This window comes from Gallus gallus, chromosome 8, assembly GCF_016699485.2.
Source record: "Gallus gallus isolate bGalGal1 chromosome 8, bGalGal1.mat.broiler.GRCg7b, whole genome shotgun sequence".
Taxonomy (NCBI): Eukaryota; Metazoa; Chordata; class Aves; order Galliformes; family Phasianidae; genus Gallus; species Gallus gallus.
Genome location: NC_052539.1, coordinates 10,626,536 through 10,643,166, shown reverse-complemented (window position 1 = coordinate 10,643,166; position 16,631 = coordinate 10,626,536). Strand labels below are relative to the sequence as shown.

The window sequence follows — 16,631 nt, the reverse complement described above, 5'->3', positions numbered from 1 at the left end:
GCTAATGCCATCAGCATGGTGGGAAGCACATGGGATACAACACCTCACCCTTCTAGTTGCAGGTGCTACTTTGGCTGCCTAACGCCCCAGGACACCTGAAAATTCTAGTTTTAGTGCTGTAAACTGTCTCTCATTAAAGAAAACAACACAAGGACACCATGCAGCAACCCTGTGGTGCAAGGATTTCCCAAACAGTACCTTTAATGTGTTTGCATCAGCAGCAAGCTGTAAGTGCTGGTTTTGGCACCAGGAGTTAGATGTGTAGCAACTACACATTAGACACAAAGTCATCCAAGCCAACGTATTATCTGTATGAATAGAGGAAGTGAACTAAAACGCAGTACTACGAGCACATAAGAATCAAGTTATGTGTTATACCAGAGTTTAAGTTTGTAATATTAGAAAAATAAGACAGTTACTAATCAGGTCAGATGAATACATTTTCATCGCCAACTCAAAGTTGTTTAAAAACCATGAGAAAAACCCCACACTTTAAGTTGGTTTTACAAATGTTAGGTCAACCATAGTAACAAAAGTGCTGTACAGAAATCAACCTCTGCATTTTTGTCAAAATGTTTGGAGCCAAAATAATTTTCCCATACTGGAAAGTCACAGCTACATCATGTTCAGAAACTCCATTTCCATCTTATCAAAGTTCTGCATGCTAAGTTGCAATACTGTAGCAGAGGCAAAAGCTCAGAAGCTTATGTATAGTGGTACATCAGTTGTCCCACTCAGTCTCAGTGAATTCCAAGGTTGTCTCCTTGCTTCAATAACTGTTTATCTGCCATTTTTATTTCAACAGATAAAATACTCTGCTGAGTATATAAAAATGGTTATAAAAAGACAATCATAAAAGATAAGGTAGTGGCAGGCATATATATTTTTAATAAAAAAATAGCCATTATATCTGTTTAAATAAGGCTTATTACAGATTGTTTCAGTTACTGAAGAAAAACAAGGCCTGATGAGAAAACTATCCCCCACAATCCTTACACTTCCTGCCCCAAGAACACACTACCAGAAAAGAAAGTTACTTAATGTGCAAAGTGACAAAAACAAATGCTGGAGGAAGCTCCTGAAATTAGATGCCCAGTCTAGGTTCTCTTGCAGTATCTTTGAAGTCTTTTAAAAAAAAGTAAAATAAAGTTCTAAAATACACCAGAAACCCCTTCATCTCAATATTCTTTCCAAAACAAGTATGTACAGCACATTAATATGCAATATGCAAAAGCTTTGTGTTGCTGTTGGCAACATCTACACCTTCCCCAGTCCTATTCACATGTGTAGCTCTACTAAAACACAATTACATCACTAAGCCTGTTAGTTTGAAATGGGAATTTAATTGACTTAAAACTTGTAAATTTTTGTGTACGGGCTCCATTCGTTTGATTCTGAGTTGTAGACTTCAACTGTGTTCAGGAATTCATTGCCATCAAATCCCCCAACCGCATAAATAGTGTTTGCCACAGTTGTAATCCCAGCATTGCTTCTTGGAGTGGTCATATTTCCCATCATCTTCCACTCATTTTTAGCAGGGTCATACATCTCCATGCAGCTCACTGCGTGAGAACCATCAAATCCTCCTCCAACAAAGAGTTTTCCTATGCAAAGACGACAAAAATGGGAGTTTCAAGCAGCCTCTACATTTCCAACCACAGCCTCCCTTTTTCAAGGGAGATCACACCAAATTGAAAGAGCTTGAGGTTTCCTGTCAGGAACCTTCACTTTGTTAGAGATCTGAAGTCACAACATTGATCAGCTGGGTTCTCCTGATCATTAGAGCTGATTGCTCTGAAATAATTTCCAACGCTTAATTTCAAACAGATGCAAATGCAGTGTGATACTTTGAAAAGAAAGGGCAGAGCTGATGCTCCTAAAATAAAGGCTATTTATTTTTCTGGTTATAGTTCTTAATCAATTGAAGGCAATAGCCAAGTTCTTCCTATCATGTTTCCTCAAAGACAAATTCATCAAGTGAATGAGGTTGCTTAAGCCCACAGGTACTTACCGTCATGCACAGCCACTCCAGCTCCCCTCCGAGCCACATTCATGGGTGCCATCAGGGTCCAGGTATTGTTCTCAGGATTGTAGCGCTCCACACTGCTTAGGCAGTTCCATGACTCTGCCCCACCAATGATGTACAGGTGGCCCCCCAGCTCGCACACTGCAGACTGATGTCTCCCTGCAAGCAAATGCCACAAGTTACAAGCTCAGCACAGAAGCCCTGCACTAACAGCAGGCCATAACAAAAAAACCTGTAAATTTCAGCTGCTTTGAATCTACAGTCTCCTTCCCCTCCCTCCCCAGGGAACTGGTTGAGTCACCATCTCTGAATGTGTTTAAAAACCGTCTGGATGTGGTGCTCAGGGACATGATTTAGTGGAGGGTTGTTAGAGTTAGAGTAGTTTGGCTAGGTTGTGGTTGGACTCAATGATCTTTAAGGTCTCTTCCAATCTTAGCAATTCTGTGATTCTACGATTGTCAGCCACACAGCAAACTTACGGATATTGAGGGGAGCGCAGCTTGTCCAAGATTTTGTTATGGGATCAAACACATCACAGTTCTTAAGTCCCTTTTGGCCATAAGGATCTGAACCACCAACAATGTACAGTTTTCCATTCAGGGCACATACTCCTACAGATACAGGAAATAACAGTAAGTAAGCTATTACATTAATCAAGAAAAAACAAAAGCTGTTGATCAGCTGCAGATCAATTACCTGCATTGCAACGATTGGTTCTCAGCTCCGGAACAGGAGTCCAGTCATCTATTTCTGGCTCGTACATTTCCCCACAGCTCAAGTCATCCGAGTGACCATTTGACCCACCCACAACATACAGCTGCCCCTAAATGGAAAACACGAATGCCTGTTTCACTTACAAGTAGGCAACAATTCAACTCATTATCCACTCTACTGATCTTGTAAATAAAATGGTAACAAAAGTTGATTAATTGTATGAAGCTTGCAATATTTGTCCCAACTACATTTACATAATTTCAACATTTCACCTAATCTCCACACACCATTAAGACTGCCATTTGGAACCGAGCTCTGGGTGTTCTCATGGGTGCAATGAAAGTCCAAATGTCCCTCTGTGGATCATAGCATTCCACTGTACGCAAACACTCCTCTCTGTTATAGCCACCTAATAGAAAAGGCAAAACGTTAAATGGTACCAAATCTCCAAAGACCCATTGCTTCAATCGTTTCCTGACTCCCCCAAATCAAGCAATTTTTTTATTATAATTATTTAAAAGAACTGCTAGTGTTTGTTTTACCTGCAGCAATTAGCTTGCCATTAAGCTCAGCTGTGCCCAACCCTGATCGAGCATACTGCATGGGAGACATGGGCTTCTCTATTACATCGTTTGGCTGTAGTTCAAAACTCAGACTCTTCAGCAGGCGTGGCGTGCTTGTAGGAGAGCTCTGAGGGCTGTTACGGCCATGCAGAAAGATCACACACAGCACACTGTCCAGAACAGCCAGACACAGGTAGGTGTTGCCTGTAGCAAGAAGAACAGAAAGGAAGACCAATATAAATGACAGCCATTCAGGTTCTTCGGACTATGCTTCTCTCCTTCTAAGTGTAAAGATTCTTTCATACTATTTTTTATCGTTATTAGTTTCCAAGTGTCAGCCTGGTTACTGAAAAACACTAGTTTTAGGTAATTAAAACAGTGCTAGTAACACATACAAAGGCAATTTAAAGCAATGGCAGGAGTCTCCAATGCACAGCAAATAGCTCCGTTAATTAACCAGACTGCCCATCTCCTCAGGACGTTCTGGGTCAAGCTGTACCTGCTACAAGATTTCAGATGTCCCCCCAGATATGTAATCAAAATGCAGGTGATCCCAGTTTGGCCCCACTTTATTAGAAACAGCCCACAAATCACAGGGCAGATTACTCAGTTCAAATCATCAGCAATAAAGAACACTTTCACAGACATGAAATCCCTGGAGGATGGGAGGGAGCAGGTATAATTATGTATCTCTTAGACAGTCTCCTCACTTCCTCTGATACTCACTTGAAGTCTTTTCTGAAGCAATGATTTTCCACTCATGTTTAGGACTCTGCACAGCAGCACTTGGAGAAAGACTTCCAGAGGAGCTGCTACTTATCTGCTTGTGGTCATTCTCACGTGGTGGCTTCTTCTGCAAAATCAAAAGGCAGCTACAGAAACCTAGCCAGAGACTACCTCCTTTTACCTTTCCCTCTCTGAGCTAATACAGAACTATTCAAGAGAAAACTCCTACTACCACCTAGGCAGAGCATCATTTATAGCACACCTTAACAGAATATCCCGCCTACTCAAAGACAGTGCCAAAACCACCCTACATCTTAGCTGGGTACTCATTTCACTGTTTGCTTGCACCTTTGTACTTCTGCTGTGCAACCAGAAATAATTGCTAATTCCTGGACAATATGCATCACTAGCAAGAATTTCAAACCAAAGGATAAATCCACTTCAATCTGAGACAAGTGACTCACAAACTAAACACCTCACTCGAAAACTCTGTATCTGGAAGTTAATTGTATTTGGAAGTGTTAATTGCTATTTGTAAGTGAATTAACTATCCTCTTCATTCCTGGAGACAAATTAATTTCAATCGCATTTCTGTTCTGCGGTCAGATTGGATTTCTTGGTTTTTAACCCCTTGATAATTCCCACTAATGAGAGACTTCTTCAATAACTACACTGCACAGTTGGCTGGGCTGTTCAGACTTTTTCTAAATTGTGAAAACCAGACACAGAAGTTTAAATTCTTGCCTATTCTGTTTAGGATTGAAGATTACAACCTCAACACTAAAGTTTATGGTGTCCATGCAGTTGCTTGCAGTCTGATTTCTACAGAAACTGTGATAAGATTTCCAGAGTACACCACTCATAACAACTTTACAGTACAGTTTAGCAGTTGTATTTGGCTCAGCATGAAAAGCAATTTGCTTGTGGATGGAATGTTTCCTATTTCTGAATCTTCATTCAATTAAAACTCTGTTCTCTTTTCCTTAAACTGCCTTAACAGCCACAGGAATTGCAACACCTGTAACCTAAATTTTATAATCAGTTTTCCAGACTCACTGCCTGTGGATTTTTCACGTTTTCTTGGCTGCCGCAGTTTCTAAAAAGCTGGATTCAAGTTTCTGAAATAGCAAGTTCTTGTTATAAAAAGGATTTTGTAAACAGGATTTTTCTCAAAAAGCACAAGACTGATTTGTCCACTCAAAGCATCATCTCTCTCTAGATCAGAAACCGTTTACTGCTGCTCTTTAAAATTTCTCTTGCATGTTATCAATAGAGCTGAACAGAAGACACATGCTGGCAGCTCAAGGATTAGAAATTATGTCATGAATATTTTTCCGTGCTGAGATTTTAACAGATACATCTCATTCTCATGAACAGGAAAACTGCATGTCATGCAGGCTTTTTCAGTGTCTTGGAGATGATTTCCTAGACATCCCTACTAAGCTGCAACTGATCTGCTACAGCTTCTCTACCTTTTCTTCCTCCTAACAGCCTAAGACCTATTTTGAAGTGAAACCACCAAACCTAAAGCAATATTTTGCAAAGGGTCACTTTGAGTCAGTCTGATGGAAACTGATGGAAACCCAGCAGAGCAGCGAAGTCTAAATATTTACCTCCAAGCAGTTTTGATCAAGATAGACTTTCTTGTCCTGTATTTCACCATTACAGTTACTTCTGCTACAGTACACAAGACTTCAGGCTGCTGTGAACTGCTCCAGTCTATCTAGGGTTACCTCAGTCTGTCTGCAATTTGTACCTGCACAAACTGAATGTGGTCATCATCACTGCCATACACCTCAGCCTGTCCATCTAGCAGATTTCCATCAAGCAGCTTGTGATCAGCTGAGTAGTACAGCGTTTGAACCTGCAAAAACAACAACAGAATACCCATGTGGCTACCGTTTCTGCTGCTACTTAGCTACAGGCAGATTAACAAAAGGCAGTCGCCAGCATACTTCTTGTCATCTCATCTCAATCTAGCAGAATGACAAAACTAAAAGGAAGCAGATGTCACAGTGGCAATCTTCAAACATTGGATGAAGTTTCCTTACTTTTTCAGCTTGAAAGAAATCTTCGGTTTCCAAGGACTTCTACTGAGTTTTCCAGCACAGAAACATTAGACAAGCGAGAAGTACATTAATTTGCAGATTTAAGATTTACATAAGTTCACAATCTCATGCAAGTATTTGTTATCCCCACAGACAAATTTTCTGCTTCGAAAAACACACATATTTATCCTGACCAAAAAAGTTAAGAAAAGCCAACAATGGACTCTTAAAAGAAAGGTATGGGGATGAGGGAAGACAACACAAATTTAAGCAGAGGGAGGAAACTGCTGTCCACATTTAAACATCAGATGCAACTGTTTCAGTGAAATGCATCTGAATTACAGTATGATCAAAGCTTAAAAAGTTATTTCAGTGTACATTTCCTCTTGGAATACAACAGTATCAGCATGTACTTTTGCCTATACAAACGTTTCTCAAGATCTCTTGTGCCTGTAGAACAAACTGGGAAAAATTTGGCGTTTCATTTCTTAAGTCCATATTTTTTCCAGCCAATTAGAAATTTAGATTCCCCATTAATTTTTTCCATTAACAACTGCCTGGGCTACATCTTGTATTAGTATTCATGAGCAAAGCCATTTAATAACACAAAACTTTTAAAATAATGTATCCTGTAAAGGAGTAAGTAAACACCATTAAATCATCATCATCGTTCTCTGCCCACAGTGGATTTTCTTAGGAGAACTGGGGCAGGACTGCTGCTTCTGTACGTGTCAATACACTTGAAGTTTCTTCTTGATTCTTCAGCCTTGGTATCCTAGTTTTGTTAATAAACCTATGGGGAGATAAATCAATGGGGAGGAACAACCATTAGAAGCTTTTACCTACTTTTTATTTACAAGCAAAACCTGCAAAGGAAAGCATCAAGACCTACAGCACGTTTCAGTACCACCTCCCCAGCTCTAAAGCAAGATACAAGCCACTTCTGAGATTACTATACAGCACACAGTGAGCAAAAAAAGGAAAGCAGAAGACCAGACTGAACAGTTCATTCAGCTCACCTGAATACCCCCCCAGTTTCTCAGCTTAGGGGTACCTACAGTAAAATTTAAATTCTTCAGGGTCACAGTTAAAAAAAGAAATGGAAAAAAAAAGAAAAAAGGGATCATCCTTCATAATAATATTAAAAAATTAAAATGTTTAACCCCATTTTCTTAAAGACTAACCTCTTCCATCAGATCTTCCAGGCTGTCTCCATTTTCCCAGATGCTGCGCTGTACCCAGTTGATTACCTTTGTGTATAATTTGCCATTGCTGGGTAGGCCAACATTGTCTTCAAGCATTACTTCAAGCTTTAAATAGAAGAGAAAAGCATTACAGGATGATTTGCTCCAGAGGTTTTACCCTTCTATTTCTAGCATACTGTACTTTACATTGTGAGCGTAACTCTCACTGTACTGCAGAACTGCAAGACAGCAGGAACTCTCAGACTGCAGCAGAAACTCTGAAGTACATTTAAGTACAGCTGCAGTTATGTTTTATGTTAAAGAAGGATGACAGTATGTATTCTCTGTAGTTAAGCTGCACGGTGGCATGAATATTAATACAGGCAGAATGTTCACGTTGTTGGTAAAACTCAACATGCTATGGCCTCCTAATTAGAAGTAGGAAAATTAAATAGTAGCTCCTCCAATTGCTTTTTGGAAATTCCTTCACACTGCCTGGAACCCCACAACAGAACTATGTGTACAAACTTAGCTAACCTTTAACCGTGGAAGTTTCAGGAATTCCTCCTGTTCTGAAATCTGCAAAAGATGTTCCTGAATGTAGCCGTCAATCTTGCTCAACAAGCGTGAGTCTCCCATGCAGCTTACAAAGTTTCGGTAAGAGATGCAGCTCTGAACATCCATCTTGGAGAGCAAGTAGTCACCACAGACCTTTTCAGAAACATGGCTACATCTTAGTTTGTGAGGTTTTGGTTTGTACAAATTATCCACTCCAACATACAGCAACAACTCGCTTTTAATCGCAGAATAGTGACTGTCTGTTGCTATGCCTCCCATGCTAGCTGCTATAAATGAAATGTCACCTTCCACTGAGCATGCATTTACTAAAAAAAAAAAGTCACATATATACAAAAGTTACTGACATAATATACTGCTCTCATCTTTTTCTACAATTCAAAACCGCTTAACTGCAATTAAGCAAAGATGCAAATCCCAATTCTCTTGTCAAAATCCCTATCTGCAGCAAGAGTGAGCATTTCTAAAGCCAAGCGCTAGCAAACTTAACATTCAGCAGCACCTGGGCTATTCTCTTTTTGCATACCAGAGCCACAGATTTGCAAGTCTAATTATACCCCCCAAAACAACCAAGCACTTACTGCCTCCCACAAACCTGAAGGTAGCCAGCTAGAATTCATACACCATTTTACTTACACAAGTACACAAATAAAAACAGCTTCAAAGAGCTTCAGCATAACAATAACACCCATGGAAGCAATACATGCTGACGTCACTCAAACCAATACAAACAGAAGCTCACCCCCCCAGGCACAATCCATTTTTTGTCCCATTACCACCAAAAAGCCTAGCACTGCCTGCCTGAAAAAAGCATAAGGGACACGTGGAAGAGCTGGGAACTGTACCTGCTTTACTCTTTCCATCTTCAACTTCTTTGCTGCAGAATATACATCTTTCACCAGTTCTTTATCAGCTTTCAACCTATTGAAAGAAATACAACTTCACTACTTTGATTTTTCAAAATTACAGTCTGCCCTCTCTAAATTCTCAGAAGAATACTTACTGAGCAGTATAGGCATAATTCAAAAGAACTTCAACAGCATCTGGATTGAGATCATCAAATTTAACATGAGAAATTCCATGAGAATCACTATCACTATTGAAGATTTCAAACAGGTAGGGACTGCAGCAAGCTAGCACAGCTCTGTGCGCCAGCATCTCATGCCCACATACCTTTATTTAAAACATAAATAAGAACCGTAAGAATTTTTTAAAATACATTTCTATTATAACAGCATAAAGGCTTACCCAAGTGAATAGCACAGTTCCATTATTTTTTTATTTTATTTTAGAAGCAATAGCTTTCAGTTTACATCACCTGAGAAAAACACATTAGTGTGGCACATTGCTTCTCTCAAAGTAGTACCTGAATCTTACTTTTTTAAACATGGATTTTTGAGGAAAAAGTATTGCTGTAGTTTAACCCTTCAGGCCACTCAGCACCACACAGCAGTTCACTCACCATCACCCCGCCAGCGGGATGAGGAGAGAATCAGAAAAGAAAGGAAGAACCCGTGGGCTAAGATATAAGCTATTTACCAACAGAGAAGAGAGAAAGAACAGTAATAACATACATATGTTTACAAAACAAGTAATGGACAAGCAATTGCTCATCACCAGCCAAGCATGCCCAGCAGTCCTCACTCCTCCCAACCAACTTCCTCTCAGTTTTACAGTTTTTCATACAATGCCATGTGGTACAGAATATCTCTGTGGCCAGCTTAGGGCAGCTGTCCTGGTTCCATCCCCTCCCGGCTCCTGGTGCCCTCAGCCCCTTCACTGGCAGTGCAGGACAAGCTGAAACATCCTTGGCTCTGCGCAGCACTGCTCAGCAACAACTCAACCATCAGTGTGTTATCAACACTGTTTTTCTCCAAAAGCCAAAACACATCATCATATCAGACACTGCATCCCAGGACAAACATATGGCTTAACATGCTATAAAGAATAAAGAAACACAGCCACCATCCTGAAGAGAAAATAGTTACCTGGAGTCGGACATCACAGAACTGACCACTTTTACGTAAGGCGTTTAGTTTGGCAACAGATGACTCGATGAAATTTTCATCTTCAAACATCAAATATCCATTAGGAATCATTTTGGTGTTGGTCTGGCTGAAAACATTATGTGTGTCATTTACAGATAAAACATTTTGCTTCACTACAGAAGTACAGACTGTTTTTGAACACTGCACATTGGTGGTAACTTTTTCAAAACAGTCTCTACCTCAAAACACAAACTAACTGTAAGAGTTCTATTGCTGCAGGGTGTGCTGACAACAATTCTCTGGACTGAACAGAACAATGATTTTTCAGAGTGAGGTGAGCCCCAACTTTTTAAAATAAAATAAGAACCAAAACATAGTCCACATCACTTCAGCAGGTAACAGCTCCGAAACTAGATGCTGTGCTAAACCTGTGGATCACAAGAACGGCTTTATTGCCCTCTATAAAGACCAAATCTGGTAACTTCATTGCCACTGCCTGCTCACCGCACGAGATGTTGTATTGGCCAGCCAATACACACGTGGTTTGCACAGACCTGAAGAGCAGCTACAAAGAAAACTAAGAACTGAGAATTTAAATTAACGAGGGAAGCAGAACAGCTACAGAAAAAAATACATCTCAATTTTTGTTTAAATTTTGAGAGTGACAATTTAAGTATTTCAGAGTAGCTGAAAATTAGGAAAGAACATCGGCACCAATAAAGCTGCCATAAATCTAAGTCACTGGGGAGCCAAAATAACTTCCCCAGAGCATCTCACCCACATACAAAGATGCCACCGCAACAAAAGATAGAAAGATGTCACCGCAAACAAATGGGGTCAAAATTGGAAAAAACTTCAGAAAACTGACTTTTGAATTTGAAAGCTATTTCATTACCATTTGATTAATTTTTTTAATTATTTTTTATTTTTTTAAGTCAAGTACTTTAGGAAAAGTCCACTTTGCAAATAGAAAGCTAATTAAGAATGAGATGGCATACTGAATACTCTCTTGATTCTGCAGGTCTTAGTTGCCAATGTATGCAAAAGTAGGATTTCCTCAACAGTCTTAGAGGAAAGAGCATGTGGGATGCTACTAATGTTATCAGCAATAATCTACATTTCCATCTGAAGTTTAAGAGAAGTCGCCTCTGACAAAATGTAAGTACTAAAAATAGCAAAGCCCACATAAGTAATTGCAGCTTGAATCCACTTGTTTTTACCTCACTGACTATAGAAAGTATTTGACCCTAGGCTGACAACAGTCCCAGAAATGTTTCGATTTGCACGTTTTCAACGCAAAAAAAAAATGACATCATGTTTTTAGAGTCACAGAATTTCAGCAAAACTCTGAGCAATCAAACATAACTGACAGCATTAACTTACCTAGCAAATATATGACCGCAAATTTGTAACTGGAAAATCTTACAGTATTTCAGTGGTATCCCTGTGGTTAAACAGAGCACTTTGGTATCTTCTAATAGGAAAGATGTTTATTTAAGTGCAAAAGGAAACTTCTCTTTGCAGCTGCAATATGGATTCCAAAACTATCTGGCTTGAAGATGATGTAATCAAGTCCTTAAAAGCTATAGACATGAATTTCTTCTGTGATAATCGTGCATCATAATCTGTAATAAAGGAGAAGTTATCAAGTAAGGACAAATTACAACACAGCTGTGTACTTCAGGTCAAACTTCAGGTCACCTGAAGCAGAATTTCCTTGGCCTCGCTAAAACCAGATTTCAAAGGCAAGACAACCTGAGAGAATCCATACCCACAGTACATCCACCTGCCTAACAGGAGCTGAATCGTATCCTTTTGTGTACCCATACAGACAAGCCTAACTTCCAGTGCTTTCTGTAGATATTACTGCTTGCTTACACAAATAGATAACCCCTATGTAACACAACCAGAGCTATCATATTAAAAAAAAAAGCCACTCCATATGCCTCCTACCTTTTGCTTTTCCCGTAACTCATCTACTTGTATCCTTCTTCTCCTAAATGGCTAAAATGAGAAGATGGACTACAGACATGTCTGAAATGACCGGGAATGTCTCCAGTCCTAGGTACTTCCAAACAAAACATGGAAAAAGTCAGAGACGGCCGCTTCTTCTGACAACCACTTGGCTAACAAGTCTCTTCACTGCCTGAAGAGAACCAGAAGAGACCCCCAGCTCTGCATCCTGGGGCAGGCTGCTAGGATGCTGCATGTGGGTGAGCCGTTTATGCTGGGCTTTTTGGGGAGGGGAGAAGGAGAGGAGGAGCAGCAGCAGGGAGGGAGCAGGCAACAAAAACCCACTCTGGAACTTTCCGTGACCCTGCTGGTGCCTCAGGAAAACATCAATCTCTTCAACCACTTGAGTTCCAAAACCATCTTTGCAGCAACAGATTAAACATTGTGTTTGGAGTCACATTCCTAAAAATAGCAACAGCTCTTTTCATCTCAGCAATAATGTGAAGTCCCCCATGCTGCAGGCAGCAGAGCAGCTGCCACTGCCTGTTCTCAGGGGGCAGCCAGAAGCTGTACCCCATTCAGTCTCTGTGCAGCTCAGCAGCAGCTCAAGCAGCCAGCCCCCGTGTGGCAGGACCACCGGCAGCCCTGCAGACACTTCTGCCTCACTGCCTCACTTCAACAGGGAGGCAGAATTTATGGAAGTTACATCTGGCCACTGGAAAAGCCAGGAGCACACAAAGGAGAGCTGCTCTGGCGCAGCAGCTGTACCCACTAGGAAAGCACCTCTGCATGGGGTGGGGGCTGCGGCCCTCTGTCTGCACAGCAGCATACTTTGCAAATGTAAACATCTCCACCAGCTCGATTTACCAAATATTATTCAACTCCAAGTGTTTGGAAGTCAGCACTTGTCCCTTGTTGGCAAAACAGGTACAACTCAGTTCCTAAAGCAAACAAAACATTTCATTTCCTAAAAACAAAGCCAACAGCCTGGTGCACATACTTCCTCTTAAGATTCACCTTATTTGAAATGTACTATCGCTAAAAAAAATGCACATAGGACACAAGTGTTACAGTGAATTAGTTTAAAAAAGCTACAAGGAGCTCTTAGAAGCTGCACTTGGTGCAGACTTCCATCCCTGACCTCCTAACTCCAGACCCAGCAGGACAGCAGCCAGGGAAGGGGGTACCCAGCTGTGCCTAGCCCCTGCCCCTCACAGCTGCCAGGGCTCTCGGAGAAGCTCAACTGCTCACCAATCAGAGGTCTCCAGCTACCAAAACAAATGACACATATTGCTGCCATATCCAGACAACCGTTCCCCTGCGCGACATTCATTGAATTGTGTTAATTACCAAGTCTTTGAGAAGATTGCAAGCTGCAACTATATGAATAACTTCAATGAAATGCCTGCAGCACCCCTGTTTCATGCAGCTCTGTCTCAGGCCCACGTGGGCCCAAAGGTAGGCTGGTCTCAGGACAGCCCTCTGTGAGCAGCCCTGCAGTTCCAGACCCTAACTTCAGTAACATGAAATCCCAACACCCCAACTACTTCAGTACTACAAAGCTTCAAGACTGTGGTGTGTGAATAGCGGCTAACATAATTACTCAAAATCCACAGTAACAAATATGCTTATCATAGAATGGCTTGGGCTGGAAGGGACCTCAAGTATTATCAAGCTCCACCTCCCTGCCGCAGGCTTATGTTATTTACTTGTGTTGTCTCAGCATACTACTGCTAGAAAAACGGTTTCAATCAGATGGAATTCAGCCAAGAGAAAGCATTTCCTGTCCTAAAGGCTATAAGTAGGTAATGTAAATAAAATTTCTTTCAACAGTTATATTAAAAACCTAAGTAACTCCGTCACTCCCAACTTTTCTGATTATTGTTTATATCCCCTTCCAGGACTGCCACCAGAACTACCAGCAGCTTTGGATTTATTTTTGTAACTTCCAAGACTTTTTTTTTTTTTTTTTTTTTAAATCAAGTGCAACAATCAGAGGTCACTGTAAACTACACACTTGAAGCCTGATGTCTCTGAAATGATTACTTTTTAAGCTCCAGCAAAAAAAAAAAACACCACAAAAATTAAAATATTTTAGAGCTACAAGATCAGCATTCCAGAATGGGAACCTCCATTTCAGAAAAGGCCTGTTCTCATTTATTTTATTTTTAAACCAAAGCAAATAAGAGCAATGCAAACTCTGGGTTGCTTCCCGCTGTAGTTCCAGCACCAGGGCAGAGCCTGGCACCCACATACCTGCACCTCACTTGGAAGAGCTTCCATGCATCCCAATATTTGATTCCCAAACACTCTGCCTCGCGCAGACTGAGGCTTTCATGTCTGGGGGTGCATCTTACGGAAGACTCACAGTTCATAGATAAATTCTCCATGATAAATCCACTGCACTAAACTGACTTCAAGATGTGAAGTTTTCCCCTTTTAACTCATCTTAATTAAGGCAGGTTCCCTATAGCAGGTTGCACAGGAAAGTGTCTGAACATGTCTTGAATATCTCCAGAAAAGGAGATATTCACCACCTCCCAGGGCAGCCTGTTTCAGTGCTCTGTCACCCTCACAGGGAATTAGTTCTTTTTATCCTTCACTGACCATGCTATCCTCTTACATGTATCCTTGAATGCAAATATACTGAAAAATGACTATAAGAGCAAACAGAAGTCAAAATTAACACACTTTGCATTGTTAACTGCATTGAAAACAAAGGATCCCCCCATCGAAGATGTGGGTTTTTTTCATTGTTATTTTGTTTTTAAACAGTACATCACTACAGAAAACATTTCAACATTAACATGAAAACCCAACCCACAAACCTGCTGCACTGTGACTGCTGCTGAATTTCTGAGAGGCCTTCGAAGCCCAGGACTCCCTACCACACAGCCCCTGTGGGAACAGAGCAGTGCGGCACCAGGAGGACAGCCCCCAGCATAGCAGAAGCCCCCACGCCCACCACTTAGTCATGGCTGTGCACGCTTTCTTCCCCCACCTGAGCACTCTGGTCTTTGCTACAACACAGTGGGACTTTCATGCACAGTACTTCAGGTGAAAAAAAAAATGAAAGAGAGTCAAACAAAGCTATTAGTTTTTAACATTTGCCAATTAAGGTACTACCTCTCCAACTTGACACTAAAACATTATTTTTTCAATTGATGCTTGGTGATACAATGATTGACAGCTATTGATACAGTGAAAGCAGAATGGAATTCAGCACTGCAATTGGTATTCCTGAAGGCTTCTTGCTCGCCATGGCCCCTCTGGCTTTTCACAGCCTAGTTCAGAAGAAACATGGGTCAGAGCCACAGCACCTGTAGCTCATTACCTGTGTCAGAATGCATACTCATGTCTGAGTCTGCATTTAGGTAAAATATTACAGACTAAGATGCATATCAACACCACTGAAGAGACTCAAGTTCTTTCCATCAGAGATGTAATATAAGTTAATGCTAGTGGATGTTGTATCAATTTTCCTTCGCATGTTCACTTTTTGGTTGTTTTCCATTACCGATTTTGTCTTGTTGGTAACTACAAGCTGTAAATGGAGATATATTTTGCTGCAAGTCTCCCACCAAGGCCGACCAAAGGAGAGAGAGGCACACAGCATCACCGGCAGCGGTTCAAGACTGAAGGAGAAGGTACTACAGACACTCCCAAAAGCAGGTATGTGTGCTTTATGTATACTACGAAAATTTAATATTTGGACTATCCTTACCAGAGAGCAGGCCTAAGGAGCTCTATATACATAAGTGTGCGTTTGAAAGACTTCGAAGCAGCAGTTCCTGCTGCAGTGCCCCACTGCTCCCACGGCCGCATAACGCCGCACTTCGCACACCGCGCCGCTCCCCAGCTTTCGGAGTACTCCCGTGCATCGTGCTGCTGCTGCACTTCCTCTTCTCCTTTCCCACCACGCTAAGGCCGACAACCAGTTCAAGCTACACCTCCCTTTCTACTTCGTGCCTCACCCGAAGCCAATCTCTTTGTTCCTCCCACACCCCGCTTCCTTCACGCGGCTTTCTTTCTTCTCCCGACTCACGCTTCCCCACAGTTCTTCAATCGCTCACACGCAACCGGAAATCTTTTCCGTCCGTCCGGAAGAGCCCCAGAACAATACGTGCGACCGCGGGCAGCTGGGCGGCTGGCAGTCCCGCAGCCTGACTGGCGCCCGCCGTCTCTCCCCGCGGCCGGCACGTGCTCCGCGCCCTCCGGCGCCTCTCTCCTTTCCGCCAAGTCACGGCCGCCGGCCACGCTGCCCCAAGCGCAGGGAAAGCGCAAGTCACTGGGCGATTCGCCTCGCTTCACCGCGACCCTCAGCTCCGGAACGCGAAAATCGCGCGGGGAACGGCCCCCAGAAAGCACCAGGCAGGCGGCGGGCCCGCGTTCCCTCGGCGACAGGAGGGGAGGCCGCGCCGCCGCCGTGCCCCGCTCCGGAACAAATGGCCGCGCTCCCAGCCGCCGCCTGCCCCTAGCTACGGGCGCTGCCCGCTGGAGCTCCGCCGCTCGCATCCCGCCGCCCGTACCTTCTGTCTCTCAGCGCGAATGATGCAGCTCATACTGGGAGCCTCCAGGCTGCGGGAAAGCCGACGCGGAGAAGCAACCCGAGTCCGCCGGGAACAGGGTACGGGGGGAGAGCGCGGCTGCACAGCGACAGGCAGGCGACACGACTAGAGCAGGGAGAGCCCTCGGCTCGGGCGCAGCGCAGCCCCGTAGGCCTCCGGCGCGGAGGTGGAGCAGCCCGGGGTAGTCAGGCCTGCTACCGGGCGGAAAGCGGGAAGCCTCCCTCTCAGAAACCTCGCCCGGAACTGCGCTGACTCCGTGGGGATCCGGGGGCGGGAGAAGGGCCG

General features: G+C 42.6%; 2 protein-coding genes across 7 annotated transcripts in view; one reads left to right on the top strand and one right to left on the bottom strand.

Annotated features, from left to right (window-relative positions):
- Nucleotides 1-170: 170 nt before the first annotated feature.
- Nucleotides 171-16,596, bottom strand: IVNS1ABP (influenza virus NS1A binding protein). 6 transcript variants are annotated; one of them, XM_015290583.4, is made up of 15 exons: nucleotides 15,753-16,221; nucleotides 11,209-11,450; nucleotides 9,826-9,952; nucleotides 8,841-9,010; nucleotides 8,683-8,758; nucleotides 7,799-7,972; nucleotides 7,262-7,387; nucleotides 5,786-5,893; nucleotides 4,030-4,156; nucleotides 3,283-3,507; nucleotides 3,028-3,149; nucleotides 2,723-2,849; nucleotides 2,506-2,637; nucleotides 2,012-2,185; nucleotides 171-1,604 (listed from the first exon to the last, which is right to left on the bottom strand). In XM_015290583.4, the coding sequence occupies exons 3-15, from the start codon at nucleotides 9,934-9,936 to the stop codon at nucleotides 1,351-1,353; spliced, it is 1,926 nt and encodes a 641-aa protein (XP_015146069.1). In that variant the 5' UTR covers nucleotides 9,937-9,952; nucleotides 11,209-11,450; nucleotides 15,753-16,221; the 3' UTR covers nucleotides 171-1,350. The 6 variants fall into 6 exon arrangements, with proteins under 6 accessions (XP_015146069.1, XP_040560860.1, XP_040560859.1 ...); XM_040704926.2 differs by lacking the exon at nucleotides 15,753-16,221 and adding an exon at nucleotides 15,503-15,707; XM_040704925.2 differs by lacking the exon at nucleotides 15,753-16,221 and adding an exon at nucleotides 11,779-12,034.
- Nucleotides 15,218-16,631, top strand: part of HMCN1 (hemicentin 1) — a 281,366-nt gene continuing 279,952 nt past the window's right edge. The window contains exon 1 of the mRNA XM_046944923.1: nucleotides 15,218-15,450. The gene's annotated coding sequence lies outside the window, so the exon portion shown is untranslated. The remainder of the gene's footprint in view (nucleotides 15,451-16,631) is intronic.

Excerpts from the sequence above, each read along its gene's own strand:
- IVNS1ABP (XM_015290582.4), bottom strand. The coding sequence starts at position 16,340 with ATGAGCTGCATCATTCGCGCTGAGAGACAGAAG. Across the intron at positions 7,973-8,682 it reads AGATGGAAAGAGTAAAGCAG|GTCTGTGGTGACTACTTGCT; the intron begins GTACAGTTCCCA and ends GTTTCTGAAAAG. Across the intron at positions 4,157-5,785 it reads ACCACATTCAGTTTGTGCAG|AAGAAGCCACCACGTGAGAA; the intron begins GTACAAATTGCA and ends TTGATTTTGCAG.